The sequence below is a fragment of the Apodemus sylvaticus genome, chromosome 13 (assembly GCF_947179515.1).
Source record: "Apodemus sylvaticus chromosome 13, mApoSyl1.1, whole genome shotgun sequence".
Taxonomy (NCBI): Eukaryota; Metazoa; Chordata; class Mammalia; order Rodentia; family Muridae; genus Apodemus; species Apodemus sylvaticus.
Window position 1 is genome coordinate 47,741,015 of NC_067484.1, and position 19,356 is coordinate 47,760,370.

The 19,356-nt window shown below is 42.6% G+C and overlaps 1 protein-coding gene across 1 annotated transcript in view; it reads right to left on the reverse strand.

The window, feature by feature from the left end:
- Window positions 1-17,999, reverse strand: part of Hsd17b4 (hydroxysteroid 17-beta dehydrogenase 4) — a 73,392-nt gene extending 55,393 nt beyond the window's left edge. Inside the window, exons 1-4 of the mRNA XM_052155590.1 lie at window positions 17,809-17,999; window positions 15,894-15,947; window positions 3,976-4,095; window positions 1,294-1,353 (exon numbers count right to left, since the gene is read on the reverse strand). Of these exons, the coding sequence (XP_052011550.1) occupies window positions 1,294-1,353; window positions 3,976-4,095; window positions 15,894-15,947; window positions 17,809-17,866 (292 nt within the window). The 5' untranslated portion in view covers window positions 17,867-17,999. The remainder of the gene's footprint in view (window positions 1-1,293; window positions 1,354-3,975; window positions 4,096-15,893; window positions 15,948-17,808) is intronic.
- Window positions 18,000-19,356: the final 1,357 nt, after the last annotated feature.

Sequence of the window (19,356 nt, forward strand, 5' to 3'; positions counted from 1 at the left end):
CTCTAGTGGAGTTTTTTGGGTCACTTAAGTATACTATCATATCATCTGCAAATAGTGATAGTTTGACTTCTTCCTTTCCAGAGGACCCTGCTATACCACTCCTGGGCATATACCCAGAGGATTCCCGGCATGCAATAAGGACACATGCTCCACTATGTTCATAGCAGCCCTATTTGTAGCCAGAAGCTGGAAAGAACCCAGGTGTCCCTCAACAGAGGAATGGATACAAAAAATGTGGTATATATACACAATGGAGTACTATTCAGCCATTAGAAACAATGAATTCATGAAACTCTTAGACAAATGGATGGAGCTGGAGAACATCATACTAAGTGAGGTAACCCAGTCTCAAAAGATCAGTCATGGTATGCACTCACTGATAAGTGGATATTAGCCTAGAAACTTTGAATACCCAAGACATAATCCACATATTAAATGATGTCCAAGAGGAATGGAGGAGTGGCCCCTGGTTCTGGAAAGACTCAGTGCAGCAGTATAGGGGAATACCAGAACAGGGAAGTGGGAAGGGGTAGATAGGGGAACGGGGAGGGAAGAAGGCTTATGGGACTTTTGGGGAGTGGGGAGCCAGAAAAGGGGAAATCATTTAAAATATAAATAAAGAATATAGTGAATTAAAAAAAGAGGACAAAGAGCTTATATATACAATTTTTAATTACTTTAATGCAAAAGCTTAAAACGTATCTAAATATGAATATGGTAATAAGATCATCACCTTAACTCCATTGTGAAATAAAATTGGTTAAATAAAATATCTGAATTATAAAACAAGCCCAAAAATCTTATTAGAAAGAGAGATTTGTTTGTTAAACAAATGTCAATTCAAAAATATTACATGAGGAGGCTAGCAAGCACCTCATTAATATCATGTAATAGCTTTCACTGTGAACTTGACCCAACCTACACTCACCTGGGAAGAAAGGCTCACTGAAGGACTGTCTATATTGAGCTAGCCTGCGGGCATGTCTGTGGAGGACTATCTTAATTAAGTTAATTGATATTGAAGACCTGGGCCACTGTGAGCGGCACCATTCCCTAGGTGGGGTTTCCTAAACTGAAAGCTGAGTACCATCAAGCAAGTCCTGCTGATTTCTTAATGTAACTGGTATCTGAATTCCTGTCATAACTTCCCCACAATAACAGACTGTATTCTAGATTGGCAAGTCAAAAAAAAAAAAAAAATCCCCTTCTCCCTAACTTGTTTTTTCCTGGGGATATTTTACCACAGAAACAAAAATGGACCTTAAAGAAGCCATAAATGCAAGAAAACATCACCTATTCTGCCAAATGTGTTCAGTGCTGTCTTCACAAGCTTCTCGCCTTCTTCAACTGAATCTGAGAAGAACAAGGAGGACAAAACGTCAACAACCTTCCATACAATCATTTTCTGTGGCTCAGAGCACATGAGTGATACTACCACCCAACATAATAAATTCAAAAACGGCACACAGCAATCAGCGGAGTGTAGTATTACCAAAGAAATTTTTATGACAGACAACTCATTAACCAGCAAAACAAGGGTAGAATAGAATGAATAAGAAATGCTGAGAGAAGACTTTAATACCAGCACTTGGGAGGCAGAGGCAGAAGGATATCAGTGTATTCAAAGCCAGCCTGGTCTACAGATAAGAGTTTCAGGACACCCAGGGCTACACAGAGAGACTCTGTCTCAAAACAACAAACAAACAAACAAATTCTGACTAAGACTAGCTAAAGGAGTGCTGTCCAATAAAAACTACTTATGAGAAAGGAAGGGTGTGAAGTAATTACATATTAATTAAATTTTTAAACTTCCTATGAAGTTGAAAAGGCCCTGTTTCCACCACTGTACAAAAAGTAACCAATAATCATATGTGGGTAATGAGTGTGCAACAGTGTGGCCAGTGTAGCAACCAAATATTTAGTTCAATTTAATCTATATTTACTTTTACATAACTACACAAACATTGCACCTTAATGGCAAATCAAGAGATGGAAGAGATGGAGGTACACATTTCATCTATGTAAATATAAGAATTATTATATAGCCACCCAGTTTTGCACTATTAACTACAAAACATAAAATGATCTGGGTTCATATATTCAGCTGGCAAGCTCAAAAGCGGGCTCTGCCTGCTGTCATCCATCCCACTGCCTGCGCTAGAAGCTCGTCATTCACAGGCGAACCCAGGAAAGACCATCAGTCCCGTCCACTGGACCCAGGAAGTGTCAGCTCTTCTAAGAGACCCAGGAACAATGTCAACCTCTTTCCCAGGACCAATGGGATCCACAAGGTCCTTGGTAAGAGATACAGGTTGCGGCCAGGTGCTATAGCACACCCCTATAATCACAGACTTTAGAAGAGTTGAGGGGAGAAGTATCTCAAGTTCTCAGGCCAACCTGAACCACACAATGAAACACTGGGGCTTTTGTTTCTATATTTGTTTGGTTCATTGGTTCATTGGTTCATTGGTTGGTTTGGTTGTGTGTGTGTGTGTGTGTGTGTGTGTGTGTGTGTGTGTGTGTTAGTCATTTTCCAAAATGCTTGGAACCATTAATATTTCTGATCATATTTTCCTCAAGTTTTGGAGAATCTGCCCACATGTAATGATCTATTTTGTGGCTGTAACCCAACTCTATGCAAAATATTTCCTCACATGCCCTGTATGATTACAGTCACACCTGAAGGCAGTCCATGTGTAACTCCTTCTGTGCCTGTTCAGGACTCTCGGGTGAGGTCTTCTGTGGAATGCTCCACCTATCTGACACCATGTCAGCACTCGACAAGCTTTAGGCTGTGGAGCACTTGGATTTCAGATTTTCTTCCTGAGCAAGGCTGTGGGCTCCCTACAGATGAGCGTATGAGGGCCACTGGTAGCTTTCTGAGCCTCACCTGCCCAGGCACTTCCAATGGCCACTGAGATTCTAACCCTGAAAAGCCTTAGCATGTGGAAAACCTGGAGAGGCTGTTGTCCTGATGACTGACAGACTGCAAATGAGAGCTGCAAAAGGGAGGAGCCCGGGACTTTTATCCTTGTAAGTTTTTAAGGCTCTGGGACAGTGGTTCTCAACCTTCCTGATGCTGCAACCTTTTAATACGCATGTTGTGGTGGTGACCCTCCCACCATAAAATTATCATTGCTTCTTTATAACTGTTATGAATAATAATAATAATAACAATAATAATAATCCGCTATCAGAACATCTGACACGCAGCCCCTATGAAAGGGTCAATTGAACCCCGAAGGGGTTGGGACCCACAGGTCGAGACATGCTGCTTTAGAGTTTAAAGAAAAAAATAGAAACACTTTTTTCTAAATCATCAATATGTGGGGAAAGCCGGTGAACATCTCATTAGCACCCTGATGTTCCGCTCCCTCACATACTGTGGATTACTTACTAGTTCCTTCCCTGTAGCTGTCAAGTGACAGCTCCCACAGCCTGGCTCCAGGGAAAGGCAGTAGCCTCAAGCTTGAAGTAAAATCTATTCAACAAAGTTCTCTCCAACACTACCAGAGCAACAGACCAAAGCAGGCTGGACATCTAATCTGACCCTTACGTTTTGCTAAGCCAAGGCTGCACACAGTGGCGACTGCAACAGAACACGGCAGCCGACACGGAAAGGACATTCTTCACTTAGCACAGCATCTCATACAGAGGTGAGAAGCTCTGTAACACTGAGAAGAATTGAAGTGGACGCTATGGAGGTGTGAGACCTGGAGTTCAGGCAAGCCTGTTATGAACACAGCCACACCTGTGACAGCTTAAGTATCTGAACAGTTTGTGAAATCATCGACATCAAAAGTTTAGCAATTTCTCACATGTGATATAAAGTATGTTCTCAAAAGGCTTAGTAGATGTAGATAAAATCTAATCTCATCCTTAGATTCCGTGTAATGCTGACTTATTTCTCAAGGATTACCAAAGCAGGCAACTTTTATCAGCAGACGGAAAGGAAACAGTCTGTCTGTCTCATACCGTAATTGGCCACTGCTTTCCCCACTGCTTTCCCGCCTTTCCTTCTTATTTCTTCCACAACCTTGTCTGCGGCAGAGGAGCCTTTGCCAACTCCTTTGAAGTCCCCTCCTAAGTCATTCACTGCAAGGCAAAAAACAAGCAATTAATCTTTCCCACCTCCCAAGTATATTAGATATAAAATTCAAATTATTGATGTAGTTCTGCCATCGCCTGCCCGCTTCCCACCTACATTATCACCAATCCTAGCAAACCCAAGGTAAACCACGTGTTATCAAAACAGGCCCCTCTGCCGGGCCGCAGCTCTGCTGCAGACAGCGTGCGTGCCTCACACGCACACGCCCAGACTTGTCTCCAGCACAGAGAAAATAAAGTTTTCAACACAGACACAAACTGCAAAAATACTAAAGGTTCAGGTCATGAATTTTTTTTACTTTGACTATGTTTCTCCTCTTTTGGAATGGAAACAGATATGACTTAATCCTCTGCAAAAGAAATAGGAAGGGGCAAGTCGGGTGAAGGTGTGAGAAAACTCAACTTCAAGAATAAATATACAGGAAACAATCCCGGGGTTACCAGGAACCTTAAAACAAAGAAGTGGGCTTTAAAATGACAGAGGGGAGCGGGTGTGGAAGGAAGATGGAGGGGAGACAAACAGGCGCACGCTGTGTGCACATAGGAAATAGCACACTGAAGCCCGTGAATATGTGCAATTAAAATGAGTTAACAAAGCCAAATTACCAGCAATCCATTTGAAATAATTTAGCCAAAAAAACTAAAATCAAAAGAAAAATAATAGAAATTCTCTTCAAATATTGGAGAGCCGCTAGCACTGCAGCTGGGGTACAGAAGCAGCCCAACATCCACGGCCAGCAGTGGGTGGAGGGGGTGAGCCCCAACAACATCCACAGCCGGCAGTGGGTGGAGGGGGTGAGCCCTAACAACGTCCACAGCTGGCAGTGGGTGGAGAGGGTGAGCCCCAACAACGTCCACGGCCGGCAGTGGGTGGAGGGGGTGAGCCCCAACAACGTCCACGGCCGGCAGTGGGTGGAGAGGGTGAGCCCCAACAACGTCCACGGCCGGCAGTGGGTGGAGGGGGTGAGCCCCAACAACGTCCATGGCCGGCAGTGGGTGGAGGGGGTGAGCCCCAACAACGGCAGGCAATGGGCAGAGGGTGAACCTGACACGCTACACCAGGGTAAGTAAAACTACCAGAATAGGACAAACACTAGACGGTTCCCCTTATATGTGGTTTTGGGGATAGTCAGATTCATAGACTTACAGAAGAGAAAGATGGTTGCCACAAACTAGGAGAAAGTGGACCTGGGGAGTTTTAATTGGCCTAAAGTTTTAATTATGCAAAATGAATACTTGCATAGACTTACTGTGCAACACAGTACCTATAATAATAGTGTACTGTAAACCTAAAACTGAAGTTAGCACTCACACTGTGTTCTTACTACAAAAAAGTTTTTAAATATATACACTATGAGGTAACTTCCCCGATCCAAAAAGAAGACATTATTTATTGTATATGTGTATGTGTGTGTGTATATATATATATGATTTATATATGTATGTATATATATGTATATATATAATTTTAAAGAGAAGAACATGTTATATATGTTTAATTTTAAAGAGAAGAACACTTGTAAATTGTTCCAAAACACGTTATAATCTAGAATTCAGGAAAACATCTATTAAAAGAGATCACAGATTATAAATAGAACTAGTATGTTTTCAGTCTCCAGCTTAATAGCATGATTTCATCATTTTTAATAAGTAAACACATAAAATCGTCATACTCAATTATACAACTGCTAGCACCACTTATACACTGACTGTCTTCAGAGAACTTTACAGGGACTCATAGTGTATGGAAAGGGTGCTCACCTCAGTTTCTAACTTACTGAAAATTAGGTGAACGATGTCAGACTTCAGCATGAAGCACACAGCAAAGCCAAAGTCACCAGATACTAGGGACAGATGACAAGCTCAAGTGGAACAAGAGTGCAGGGCAGGTTTTATGAAATAGCTTCCAACCACTAAGTGTCTGCAGATCAATGCCACGTAACTTAGAGAACAGAACTCAGGAAATATATTTGGGGCAAGGACTGTATAGTGATGGGTCATTTTGTAGGCCTGCCACAGGGTTCTGAGGAGTACAATCACAGTAAATTATTCATTACAAATGGTGGGAGAATACATACTACAATTAATATTGATGAGTTTTTGGTTTTCTTTTTTTCTTTAGAAAAGCACTCCTTTAAGTTGAAGTGAGGGCTCAATAAGCAGTATCTGAGTTAGGAGATAAGGGAATGACAGACAGAAAAGGCCAACACCTAGCCACAAGTAAAAGCAGTCACAATAAATGTGTTTCCGGTAGCATTTTCTTTTGTTCTTTTTAAAATAAATGAGTTTTCCTAAATTTATGCAGGAATGTTTTCCTAATCAAGTAATATTACCAGTCTTACTGAAAATTAAAACATTCTGCAAAGACACAAATAATAAACAGGTTTAGATTTCCCCTCAAGGCATGGAAAGAAAAATGATTCTTCAAAATCTGAATTCTATTAACTGTTCATTCCCATGCAATTATTTAAATGACGGAAAAAAAATAGTTAAAAATAATCAAAATTTTAAGACAAGCAAAAGTTTTGGTGATTCTTTTTAAGTTAATTTTACATTTCAACTAAAATATAATTACATCACTCCCCTCTACCCTTTCCTCCTTCTTTAAAAAAAATAAAACAGCACAAGAATTTCCAAGACCTAACTGGCAAATACAGCATTTAAGTGGAGAGAACTGTTCCACTGTGTAATGAAACACTGCCCCCAAGTGGAGAAGTTAGAACGTGCAGCAAACCACAAACACTGAGGGTCACTAAACGCTGAGAGAAAGGATGCATTATTAAACAGAACTAAACTAACAAATTCCTCAATCGCAAGGCTAGAAACATCTGTTCAGGCGCTGAATGGCCTGAGAAGCAATAATTTAAAAATTTATCTGTGTTCAAATATAAAAAGAACTGTTGGTACCCACGCTTTGCAGCATGGCTGCCACTCTGACACCTGGCAAAAGTTCCAGATGCAAAAGCAACAGACCAAGCAGCTTGTATTGACATATGTGGCCCACCTTTTAACAACTGTGCGATGATGTGCTTCATGTCCACAGTTTTTTAAGAGTTTGAAATGACAACTACTCCCCTGGATAAAAAGTTTATACATTAACCAAGACTATGTTAAAAGCAAATTTTAGTTTTGAAGCACTGTGTTCCTCTGTCGCACCCCAGCTGCTCAGCCTTAAAAAGAACAATCATTTCTACTAAAAGTAAGTCAAGCATGCTTGCTTGAGGAAGATCCAGAGAAAAGGATGACGCACGCAGCCACCCCTGTTAATGACATGCGTGCGAGGTCATGATAGCTAAGGACAGTGTTCTCAGCCGGATCCATCACAAGTTTCTAAAATGGGATGTTTGTAAATTCTCCATTTAAAAATCCCTGTCAAAGGCAGTGTCCTGGTACATGCTTGTAATCCTGACACGTGGGGGATAGAGAAAAGAGAACAGAGAGTTTCAAAGCCATCCTTAGGTACACAGAGAATTCTAGGCCAACCTGGGTTACATCAGATCCTCTCTCAAAAAAAATAAAAAAGTCAGCTCACACCCTGGAAGGTTTTTATTTGTTTCTTAAGCAAGTTATTTTTTCCCTTTGTCTTGTCATGTTAAATACATCAGTGAGCTAGCTGGGCAGTCTATTAAGTTTTGGTCTCTTTGTTGGCTTGGGTTGGGGGGCAGTTCTAAAAATCTACTCTCAGGGTTTTGTTAAATAACAGCTGTATTAGAAACTCACATCCACAGAATTCTAAACTGCACTTGAAACTATCTGTCTATCTATCTGTTTCTATCTCTGTATCTCTGTCTGTCTCTCTCACACACACATACAATAATTAATAATAACAATTAATTAATTAATGCAATCTGATATTTTTTACAAGAATTACTTTACAGCTAGGGATAAAGCTCAATGAAAAAGCACTTTCCCAGCATGCACAAAATTCTAAGTTCAATTCCCAGAAAAGGAAAAAGGTAATTTCCTTCAGCTGGCTAAACCAGCTTGGATTTAACCCCGAGCACCTCTGATATCCCAAAAAAAGCATTTAATTAACTTTACATTAGCTTGATCTTAGTGGAGTTTTTTTAAGCTATTTATGCTTATGTCCTGACTACTACCAAAGAGAATGTTTAGATGTGTGTATCTGGGGCCCACACGGGTGCCGTGGGTTCACGTGGAGGCTGAAGGGAAATCTGAAGGAAGGAGTCAGTGCTCTACTTCCGCCATATAGTTCCAGGGGATGGAATGACGGCATCGGGCCCCTCTACCAGGGCCTCAACCTGCTGAGCAAACTCACTGGTCTCCAAAGTATTTGGGTTTGTTTGTTTGTTTGTTTGTTTGTTTTTTAACTTGAATGTTAAATATCTGTAATCCCAGCACTTGGGAGTGAAGGCAAGGGGTTCAAAGGCAGACTAGGTTATCTGACAATAATACCTGCTTCAAAAGAGAGAGAAAAGAAAATTTAACCAGGTGTTATATGTTCTCTGTCTGTCTGTCTGTCTGTCTCTCTCTCTCTCTCTCTGTCTCTCTCTCTCTCTCTCTCTCTCTCTCTCTCTCTGTGTGTGTGTGTGATTTACACATATGCAGACTTACACTAGAGAAAGACAAGCTTAGACAAGGCATAGGCAATGGTTACTGAGGAACTTGTCTGGCTTCCTCTTAAGCAACCTGACTGCTAGAGAAGGGAAGAAAACAGTGGGCTGGCTGTCATATTGTTCCCTCAGTTTGATCAAAAAACAGTCACCTTGCTTCAGAAAGAATCTTTTTCTAGAATGGCTACAAATGTATCCAAGGGCTCAGGGAAGAGCGCTCAGAAAGCAAAATCCTCACTAGTTCCTGACTTGACCTAGTGTGAGGCTAAGACTGGGTAGTTACTAAACAGAATTTATTTTTTACTGCTCTAGTGATTAGAATCCCCAAGCCCTTTACTGCTCTAGTGATTAGAATCCCCAAGCCCCAAAACTATTACATGGTGAAGACTGGTCTCTATTTCAGTAATGGTGTCTTGCGGCTGCACGTTCCAGAGTGGAGGAAGGCTATGTGACAGAGAAAGAATTAGAAATGCAAGGGAAAGCCCCCTCAACCCTAATCCCTTAGATGGTTTTAATCTCACTCAGGAGAGCAGAGCCTTCCGACTTAATCCTCTTCAAAAGCCACACCTCAGCACAGCTGGGACTCAGTTTCACTGCCAGCAGTCAAGCCTTAGCAGTCTCTAATTGATTTTCTTTTCCTCACCAGGAAGGAGGCAAACATTTCCTTAAAGGAGAAGGAAATAGAAATTAAAGAAGACTGATCCTCGAACCTCCTGCCTGCTTATCTCTACGGAGCTGGAGTTACGATCTACCTGTGCAGGAGGAAGTTCAGAGAACACGGGCGCAACACTAGATAATAAATCTAACATCTGCTTTCTGCTTGAGAACTAAACGGTCAGAGACCAAGAGAATAGATAATGGAGCTGGATCACTCAAGAGATGGAGGACGGAGGAGGGGCATGGGTTGAGGGCCATCCTTGACCACAGGCTGAATTCTAGGCCAGCCTGGGGTACATGTGACAGTGACACAAAGAGCAAAGAGAAAGGTAGAGAAGGGAGCTAGGTTTCCAACGTAGCACTGATCTCAGAATGCTGCTCCCATGGCCCTCTGCAAATCTAACAGAAACCTCTCCTATCCGCCAGGCTGTTCCTCCTCCTTTCCTGTCTTAGGAAATGAACACTCTTAATTTTTCAGATCCTTGGAATCGTCCTTGACTGTTCTTTCCCTTTTTTTTCCCTTTTCCCTTCTTTTAAGGAAGGACAAAGGAAGATCAAAAGTTCAAGATCATCTTTTATAACATATTGATGTCAAGGCCAGCCTGGCCTACATGAGCTCTTGTCTCAAAAAAGGGGAGAAGACTGTGAAGCTCAGACAACAAATTACTTGCCTTGAAAGCACGAAAGACCTGAGCTTGATCCCCAGAACACACATCAAAGAACCAAGAACAGCAATACTCATGATCCCAGGGCTAGGGAAGCAGAGACAGGAGCTTGCTAGCCAGCTAGCCTGGCCAAAGTGGTGAGCTCCAGGCCAATAAAAGCCTGCCTCAGAAAACAACACAGACAGCGCCTGATAAATGGTACCAGAGGTTAACCTCTGACTTGTACACACAGAGGAAGTCAGAGATGAGAGGGACAGAGAGAGACAGAGCAGAGAGAGAACACCACATAACTACAAAAGGTGGAACCACTGTTCCTCCTCTCCCTGGCTCTTCTCTGTCCTCATAAAGCCACCAGGATCCAACTGAGGGGTGAGGGTGGGTCACAGGGGTCCACTGAAACCTAATCTCCTCCAAAGGAGCCAACGCAAAACACCGCGATCGGAGTAGGCTCCACATCTTTACAGGCGTGCATGCATGCGCTGCATCTTACCACGTGGAGTCAGGGAAGACAAGCCAATCCTATGACTACAAAAAGTTCCTGCTGGCCTCTTTCCTTCTACTTCCTGTTTATTTTCATTTTTAAAAATTACAAAGTATATTCAAAGTCCACCAGCCTGTGTCCCCACCTTCCTGATCTTCCTTCCCTTCCCTCTCTTAACCTGCGGCATACAGTCCTCAGCCAGAAAGCAGGATAAAGCAGCAATCCGGACACCAGGTCCAGTCGCTCCTCCACTCGCACTGCAGTATTTCACCATCTGAACCAGGTCAGAAGCCAGCCGCTCCGTGTGATCTGGCCTCCTGCTGGCTCTATGCTCTCTGGTTCTCACTCCCTTCAGTGACGCCCTGCCCCCACTGACCACACACCTGCCCACATCATTAGTCATTAGGGAAATGCAAATCAAAACAACCCTGAGATTTCACCTCACACCAGTCAGAATGGCTAAGGTTAAAAACTCAGGAGACAGTAGGTGTTGGCGAGGATGTGGAGAAAGAGGAACACTCCTCCACTGCTGGTGGGGCTGTAAGATGGTACAACCACTTTGGAAATCAGTCTGGCAGTTCCTCAGAAAACTGGGCATGACACTTACAGAGGACCCTGTTATACCATTCCTGGGCATATACCCAGAGGATTCCCTGGCATGCAATAAGGATACATGCTCCACTATGTTCATAGCAACCCTGTTTGTAATAGCCAGAAGCTGGAAAGAACCCAGGTGTCCCTCAACAGAGGAATGGATACAGAAAATGTGGTATATTTACACTATGGAATACTACTCAGAAATAAAAAACAATGAATTCATGAAATTCTTAGACAAATGGATGGAGCTGGAGAACATCATACTAAGTGAGGTAACCTAGTCTCAAAAGATCAATCTTTTTCTTCAACTATCTCTAGGAGATGCAAGTTTTAAATACCCAGCTGCTTCCTCCAGTTAGGGTACACGTGTGGATTCTGTGGGCTAATGGGTATGAAAAAGAAAAAATGAAAATAAAGAGACACAGACTCTCTACTGGGCTGCCAGCAGAAACTGCCAAGGTTGCCCACTAGCTCTGAGTAGGCAAAGACACTGAGACACTGTCTCAACTACTTCCCACCCGTGCCCAAAAGGCTTGTGGGTGCACCTTAACTATTCTGAGATAAAACTCTGGGTAGTTAAATCCTCATATACATTCTTACACATCACACACCTAGTAACAGAATAAACTGTGAATAAATGGGTCTCCCATAAATCCCATTTCCAGAAAAGGGACCAGCCCTTTCAGGCTGCCACTGCCGGGCCAAGGGGAAGTGGAAGACTAGTACTTGTGCATTCAGACCCCACAAAGAGGGAGAAACATTGCCACACTCAAGAGTGTACTTTCAGGCCAGATAAGATGACTCAAAGGTTAAGAGCACTGCCTGTTCTTCCAGAGGATCCAGGTTCGATTCCCAGCACCCATACACATCAGTCCCAGAGCCCTCTGTAACTCCAGTTCCTGGACATCTGGCACACGTGGTACACAGAAGCAAGCGTTTGTGTGTACCCCACAACACATAAATGATTTTGTAAAGGTTTACTTATTTACTTATTTAATGTATGAGTACACTGTAGCTGTCTTCAGACACACCTGAAGAGGGCATTTACAGATGGTTGTGAGCCACTGTGTGGTTGCTGGGAATTGAACACAGGACCTCTGGAAGAGTAGCCAGTGCTCTTAACCGCTGAGTCATCTCTCCAGTCCACATAAATGATTATTTAAAAGAGTACGATTTTACTTTATTACTCTTAGAAACACAGTCTGGCTTTTTTCTCTCTCCTATCTGAACTCTTTCTCATGAGCACAAGGACGGAGACTACTGTTGTGGTGGTGGCAGCTTGACCAAGACAAGACCCCAGAACAACACAGAGACAGAGACAGATCACTAAGTGAACAAGATCTCAGGCTCAAGCTGCTCAGACAGTCAGCAGGTAAAGGCATGTGCTGCCTGCCATGTCTGACCACCTCAGTTGAATCCCCAAGACCCAACACAAACACACACACACACACACACACAGGATGTAAAAAAAAATAATTTTGAAAAGGTTTTAAAAAAAGAGTTCATGTTAACTAATGAATGCAGTCTGGTTTTGGCACACATGCGGCCCTGGTACACTGCTAGCCCTTTTACTTCTCTCTACAAAGGTCGTCAATTTTTCACGCACTTTAGTCTCACTGAAATCCAACAGACTACAAAGAGATCAAGTAATTAGGCAATAAAGACAGGATTTGAACATCACCTGCTTCTAGGGTAACCGATGGACATTCCTCATTGACTGACCTTCTAGCCGTCACCATGACGGGGTGCATGGGGGGGGGGGGTGAACAGACTCTGACCAATGCTGAAGATATGTTTACCCACTACTGTGTAAGCATAGCACAGAAAGGAACTCAGATCCATCTTAGTTCATAAGAGTGCAACTTAATTCATCTAAGACAATATTTCCTCAGGGAACAATGTTCCTCAGGGAACAAAACTTTCTGGATTTTCAACTAGAGTTCCTGCTAGAAGACCTCAATCTGTCTTACATTCATGATCTCAAGCTAAAATGTTACTTAGAGAACAAGGTACAGTTCAGCTCCTGATCAGTTCCCATCACCTACCTCAGACATGTTCAAACTTTTACTGCAATGTGTAATTTATACAAAGCCAAATGTGAATTGTTAGAATATAAGTTCTATGTACTATGATTACAGGCATGTGCTCCCACACAGGGCTTAATACAAGCTTTGAAATGTAGTCTATACCTTAGCTAAAACAAAAGAAAATCTTATGCCCAAACTTAAATATTCCAAAATACTTTATTATGTGAGATATAAAACATAGCATTTTGTATTATCATGAAATTAGAACATATCTGTAAAGACGCCTTTAGCTTCATGGTTCGCTAAAGGTCTTGATCACAGAAATAGGAGTGGAAACAGCATACCACTTCTTAGCAGGAGTTTCTAGAGCCAATCACCAGGAAGATCCAGCATGTCTTAGTTAGGGTTTCTACTGGTGTGATGAAACACCATGACCAAAGGAAGGTAGGAAAGAAAGGGTTTATTTGGCTTACACTTCTACACTATTAACACAAAGATTAGTGCTATACACTGCAGCCTTGAAGCAAGGTGTCTATAATTTTTTAAATTCTAAGGAAGAGCAGGGTGCTACTCAGGGAGGAACAAATCCTTAGTGGCCTACAACGTTCCCAGGAAAGTCTCAGATGAAACAAGGGTTAAGCAAATAAATAAATGAATGGGGAAAAGAGAAAGAAAAAAGGGTAAAGCAGCCATCAGAAACATCGGCTGCCTCAAGCCCTTGTGTGGCGGTGCACACCTGTGACAGGAGCATTGGGAGGTGCGGGCAGGACTGCACGAAGAATGCCAGCCAGGGTTGGTAACAAACCCAGGACAAACAGACATGCCAGGCTACAAAGAACAGTCTCAAATTTTAAAGTGTGTGTGTGTGTGTGTGTGTGTGTGTGTGTGTGTATGTGTGTGTGTGTGTGTGTGTATATGTGTCTGTCTGTCTGTCTGTCTGTACCTTCATAAAGACTGAATCCAGCCCTTTAAAACCTAACTAAAACTATCTTTTCTGCTAGGCTGGGCAATTATCTTAATTTTGCCTCCTTGGACTTTGAGCTAGGACTTGCTGTTGCAATAGCAGAGTAAGCACCCCAGGCCATGAGATAATAAGTAAACACACAGTCCTTAAGTCTCTGACCTCTTAGAATTCAAACCCTCGCCATCTGAATTTAGCATGTTCAGAGGTTATGGGAAAACAAGGAACTGACGTCCAGACGCAGGTATCCCTTAGTAGTGCCTTTCCTTCAGTACTCTGAGGAGGAGCCTGACTGAAGAGCCCAAGCTCCCCTGCTCTGAAATTATTTATGAAATGATATTTGAGATTAGAGGCGTCTATGCAATTTTGTTTGGTTGGCTTGTTGTTCTGGGGGTTTTGTTTGCTTTGGGGGGGGATGTACTGTATGTTTGGTTGGTTTTGTTTGGTTTTTAAGAGACCTTCTCCTGTAGCTTAGACTTGCTCTGAACTCACGATGTATAGCCAAGGCTGGCCTTGAACTTCTGATCCTCCTGTCTCCATGTCCTAAGTGCTACGATTACAAATATCCCCAGGACTCCCAGCTTGAAATAAGCTTATATACTATTTTCATGTATATTTATATACTATTAAAAAAAACGAAAAAAAGAAAAAACAACTCTCCTACAGCTCTTCCTCCAAAACAAAAAACAAAAAAACAAAAAGCAACAACAACCAAAAAAAAAAAAAAAATGTCAGTAATGTACCCAATGAACAAAATGCCCTCTTTGCAAAAGGAAATATTCTAGAGTCCTTTAGGAGTTAAGAAAGATTTGAACAAGTTCTGTGAAAACTCAAAAAGAGAGTAGACATTACATTACAAACAGGCTACGGGTAAAAATACTAAGAACTTAGTAGCACATGAAGAGAGAGAAAATAGTAACAGCGTGCATCTTCAGACCTGCATCCTCAAGTACCTGACAATAAGAGATAGGCAGACTTGCTAAATATTACAGTGTCCAAACTTTAGGAGGCCACTGCTACCAATGATTTTATCCTGAGAATATGATATAAAACATCATGAGTCCAGAGCGTCTGCCCTGCATACACCCATGTTCTACACCCATTCGTTCCCAACTGTGGACAAAGTGGATCCTGTGCCCACACCAACTCCCAAACACATGATGCTATTCAGATTACTGAATCCTTCCATATTCAACACCACATCTTCCAATCAGTCTTAAGCCCCACCATTGAATTAACATTCATATAACTGACTCCACCATTCATTTTAAGTTTTAAAAAGCTGTCCAATGAAATAGTTCTTTAAAAAAAAAAAAGTTATGGCTTCCTGACTCCAAACCTCAACTATTTATTTTTACCAAGGTACTTACCAGGAGCTTCTCATTTAATATCTCATGTCAGCAGATAAGCTTGTACCTCAAAAGTAACAGTCCACAAGACCAAAGTCAACAAGTTCCCCCTATACAATGAATATTTATACCTCTTAATCAATTCTTTTAAACGAGAAGGTCTATAAAAGTAGTTTACTTCAGAAAGTGAGTTAAGCCAGGCACGGTGGCAAACACCTGTAATCTCAACAGTCCAGGGGGCTAAAAAAGATTCTGCCTTAAAAAACAAAGAAATAAAAAGCCAACCTTTATAAAGGAAAAAGCAGTTAGCCTTAAACTAAAAAAAAAAAAAAAAAAGAAAAAAAAGAAAAGAAAATCTGACAGAAATAAAATTATGAAATGAAATCTTAATTGGACTAGAAGGACGACGACAATGGGCAGCTGTGAAAACTGTATTTTTGCTAACAGTTTAAAAGAAAAAAGCACAACAACTTACCAATAACCAATGCTCCTCTTTCTGCAAAAGCCAGGGCATAAGCTCGGCCCAATCCTGATAAGAAACAAAGGAAACATAAAGGTGACAGACGTTAGCATGATTATTTGAGTCCATGAAAGTTGGTCCCCGTTTTCACGTAATAGGTCAACACTTCGTTGCAGTAGTAGAAGATGGTCCCTGCGTTGGTACTCTCCGCAGCCTCTCCACTCAGACCCTCTTCTGTCTGCAGAAGTCAGACCAGCTAAAGCCATGCCTTCCCACCCATTCCCCACCATTCCCCAGGCTGCTAGAAAAGCACGTGTGAGCTGGAGTCTACCCCTAGGCGCAATTATAATTACATTAGAAGCAGAAGTGGGGCAGATGTCACCTTCCCAGCCGCTCAAGCGGCTGCTTCTCTTCAAACACCCTCCATATTTAAAAACAGTGCCCAAAGAAGCAACTTCTTTTTTTTTTTAAGATTTATTTATTATTATATGTTAAGTACACTGTAGCTGTCTTCAGACACTCCAGAAAAGAGAGTCAGATCTCATTACGGATGGTTGTGAGCCACATTGTAGTTGCTGGAATTTGAACTCAGGACCAAGAAGCAACTTCTTAACCTAGTCTATGAATGGCAGTCCCCTTACTTCAGGGGTACCCTAATGATCCAGGGGTACCCCAATAATCCAGGGGTACCCTAATGATCCAGGGATACCCTAATGATCCAGGGATACCCTAATGATCCAGGGATATCCTAATGATCCAGGGTACTTGGACTATGACAGAGAGCCGATGACAGCTCAAAGGTCTCCAAACCCGACCTGAAACCCGAATTCTCTCATTCTAAAATGTCTACTGAGTTTTATAACCTGTGCTGAACCTCGATTGTGCAACTGTCAACTACAAATCATTTCAACTCTGAATCTATGAGGCTGGCAAGGAGTGATGATCTTTGGAGAACTGACCTATGAAGTTAATAGCTGGGGTGGAAGATTTTTTTCTCTGGCTTAAACATTTTTAACTTTTTTTTTCCCAGTTTCAGTTGATACATTTTATTGCTAAGTGGAAAAGCTTAATAGAAAAGTTATATTTAAGATAAATTGATAAATATATAAATAAATATACAATTGGACGGAGGAAGCGCAGGAGTTGAAAGCCTGTCTGGGTTAGATGAGACCCTGTCTCAATAAATAACAAGATCAAAGGCAGATTAAGTCAATACCCTGCACACCCAGGTTAGAAGTTACTTCATTAGTTCCACTGCTCTGGAACTAATGAAGATATTTCACTGCAAAACATCTACCTAAACGTGAGTTGTTTTAATTTTCTGTCCTTTAAAATTGGTATTGCTTCAATTACAATTCTCTATCTCGAAATAAAAGGCATGCAGAAATAAAAGACTGGCTGCTTTCCCACCGGCTGGCACACTTCAGAAAAGCCTTTGCTCTCAAGTTCTCCTCTCTCCCTACCTTATCCCTGTATCATCTCTCCCCTTTCACACACATGAGTGTGTAACCTTTGCCACAATTCCGGTAAACTTTGGTGTGTGGCCCTCAGGAGGCAGAGGAAAACAAACACTCAACGACTGACCATTCAAAGTCAAGGGGGTGGCAAGTCAATTCCTCGGGTGGAATGCCAGGTCCAAGAAGTTTTTTTAAGCCCCTGTGACTTGACAGAGGCCTAAGCGTCCAAAGGCAGCAAAAGTCACAGTCCATTGCCACACACTAGAGAGAGGACGAACTTGACTCAGCTGTGCACCCTGCAACCCTGCCGACATCTCCCCTGGGAAAGCTTCCTCCGGGCTTGGGACCCGGAGCACCTGCCGACTAGCCCAGTGCCCCTCGGTATTTGGCCCACGCCGGTCCCTCCCAACCCAGCCCCGCAGCTGAGCACCGCAGCCCCTCTATCCGGATCGCGGGCCCAGCGCAAGGCTCACCTCCCCCGGCGCCAGTGACCAGGACCACACGTCCGTCGAACCTCAGCGGCGAAGCCATGAGTCTAGCCTGCACCACGTACACACTGGCAGTGCCCCAGAGTACTGCTCTGCTAGACCGGGACTGCGGGACAGGGAGAGGAGGGGCGGGACACAAACAAGTGACCTGCAGGTTTCGGGAAACTGGCGCCGGTCGTTCCAAGTGCGCCTGCGTGGGGACTGGCTTGGCATCATGGGAAATGTAGTCCCGTACGAGTCTCCTTGGTGGAGAAAAATCTGTCCAATAGCATTGCCTTGGAAATTCTTTGAGAAGAGAGCTCTGCCAAGGTCCGTGTGACTAAATGGCTTATTATTCACTCAGCTTTCATATATTTCCCTACAGCTTCATCATTCACTCAACATGTTCTGAGTTCAGCCATTGGCCTAGATGAATAGCGCTTGGCTTCTGTTCTAGAGGGCTATCTTGACACAGCTTCTAAAAAAGAAATTTATCTGTCACAGTGATCAAGACTTCTCAGTGTATCCGCTGGATCTACTATCTGAAAGTCACCCTGAAATTGTCAGAGTGTAAAATCCTGTATCCCCATCCCCACGACTGCCTTCCCCAGACATGGTAAATAAAATAAATAAATAAATAAATAAATAATAAATTAATCAAAAAAAAAGTGCTGCAAAATGAGCTTAGTATTTACGTGCTGGAAACGCCCGTACAGTGTCAGTCAGTCATTCAACAAATATTGAGCAGTCAGGTCTTAGAAACAAACTTACAGATGAACAAAGGGACTATTGAAGCTATTGATAGTATGGTGCCTAGCTTTCAACAGTATTGCAACCTGATAGGACTTGTGAGCAAAGTGTGCCAACAGACAGTGGCAAGATAAAAGAACACTATGCACCCAGAGAGAGAAGAAGGAAAAAAGAAAGGCTTTCCCAAGGAAGTGACGCAACACTGCTTAATTAGTGATCAGACAAATTGGATTGGGGCGGGGGGGGGGGGGGGGGTTGGAAATACAGGGAAGGGAGATATTAGCTAGGCTGGGGCAGCAAAAGAATGGGACCACAAAACAAAACGAAGCTAACTAGATCAAATTTCAGTACAGAAAATGGTTCTGAGCAGCATTACTCCAGAAGGTGGTTAGAATACATTTACTGATGGAAAGAACACGTTGTCCTTTTAAGGAGGCTTGAGTAGAGATGGCCAAGATATTATAAAAGGCTCTGTTTATGCCCAGAACCCACAGAAAGTGATTACTGAGGGCAACAGGAAGGAAGTACAATACGCCAAGGGCTCGTCCAGCTCAGCACCTTAACACCTTGTCTCCGATGCCATGGCCTCCAACCTCGCCTGTGGAGCCTACGCCAGACCACTGACCCCAGGGCAAAGCAGCCTGCTCCTATCCCGGTTCTCTGCTTTCCTTGTTGTCCACACACAGCCCAGTGTGCGAACATTTTTAAACAGGAGCTTAAATTGAAATGTAGAAGTGAGCCTAGCTTTGGGGAATCCAGAACCTGACTCTGGTAAAAGCGTGATGACCATGCAGTAACAGTGTT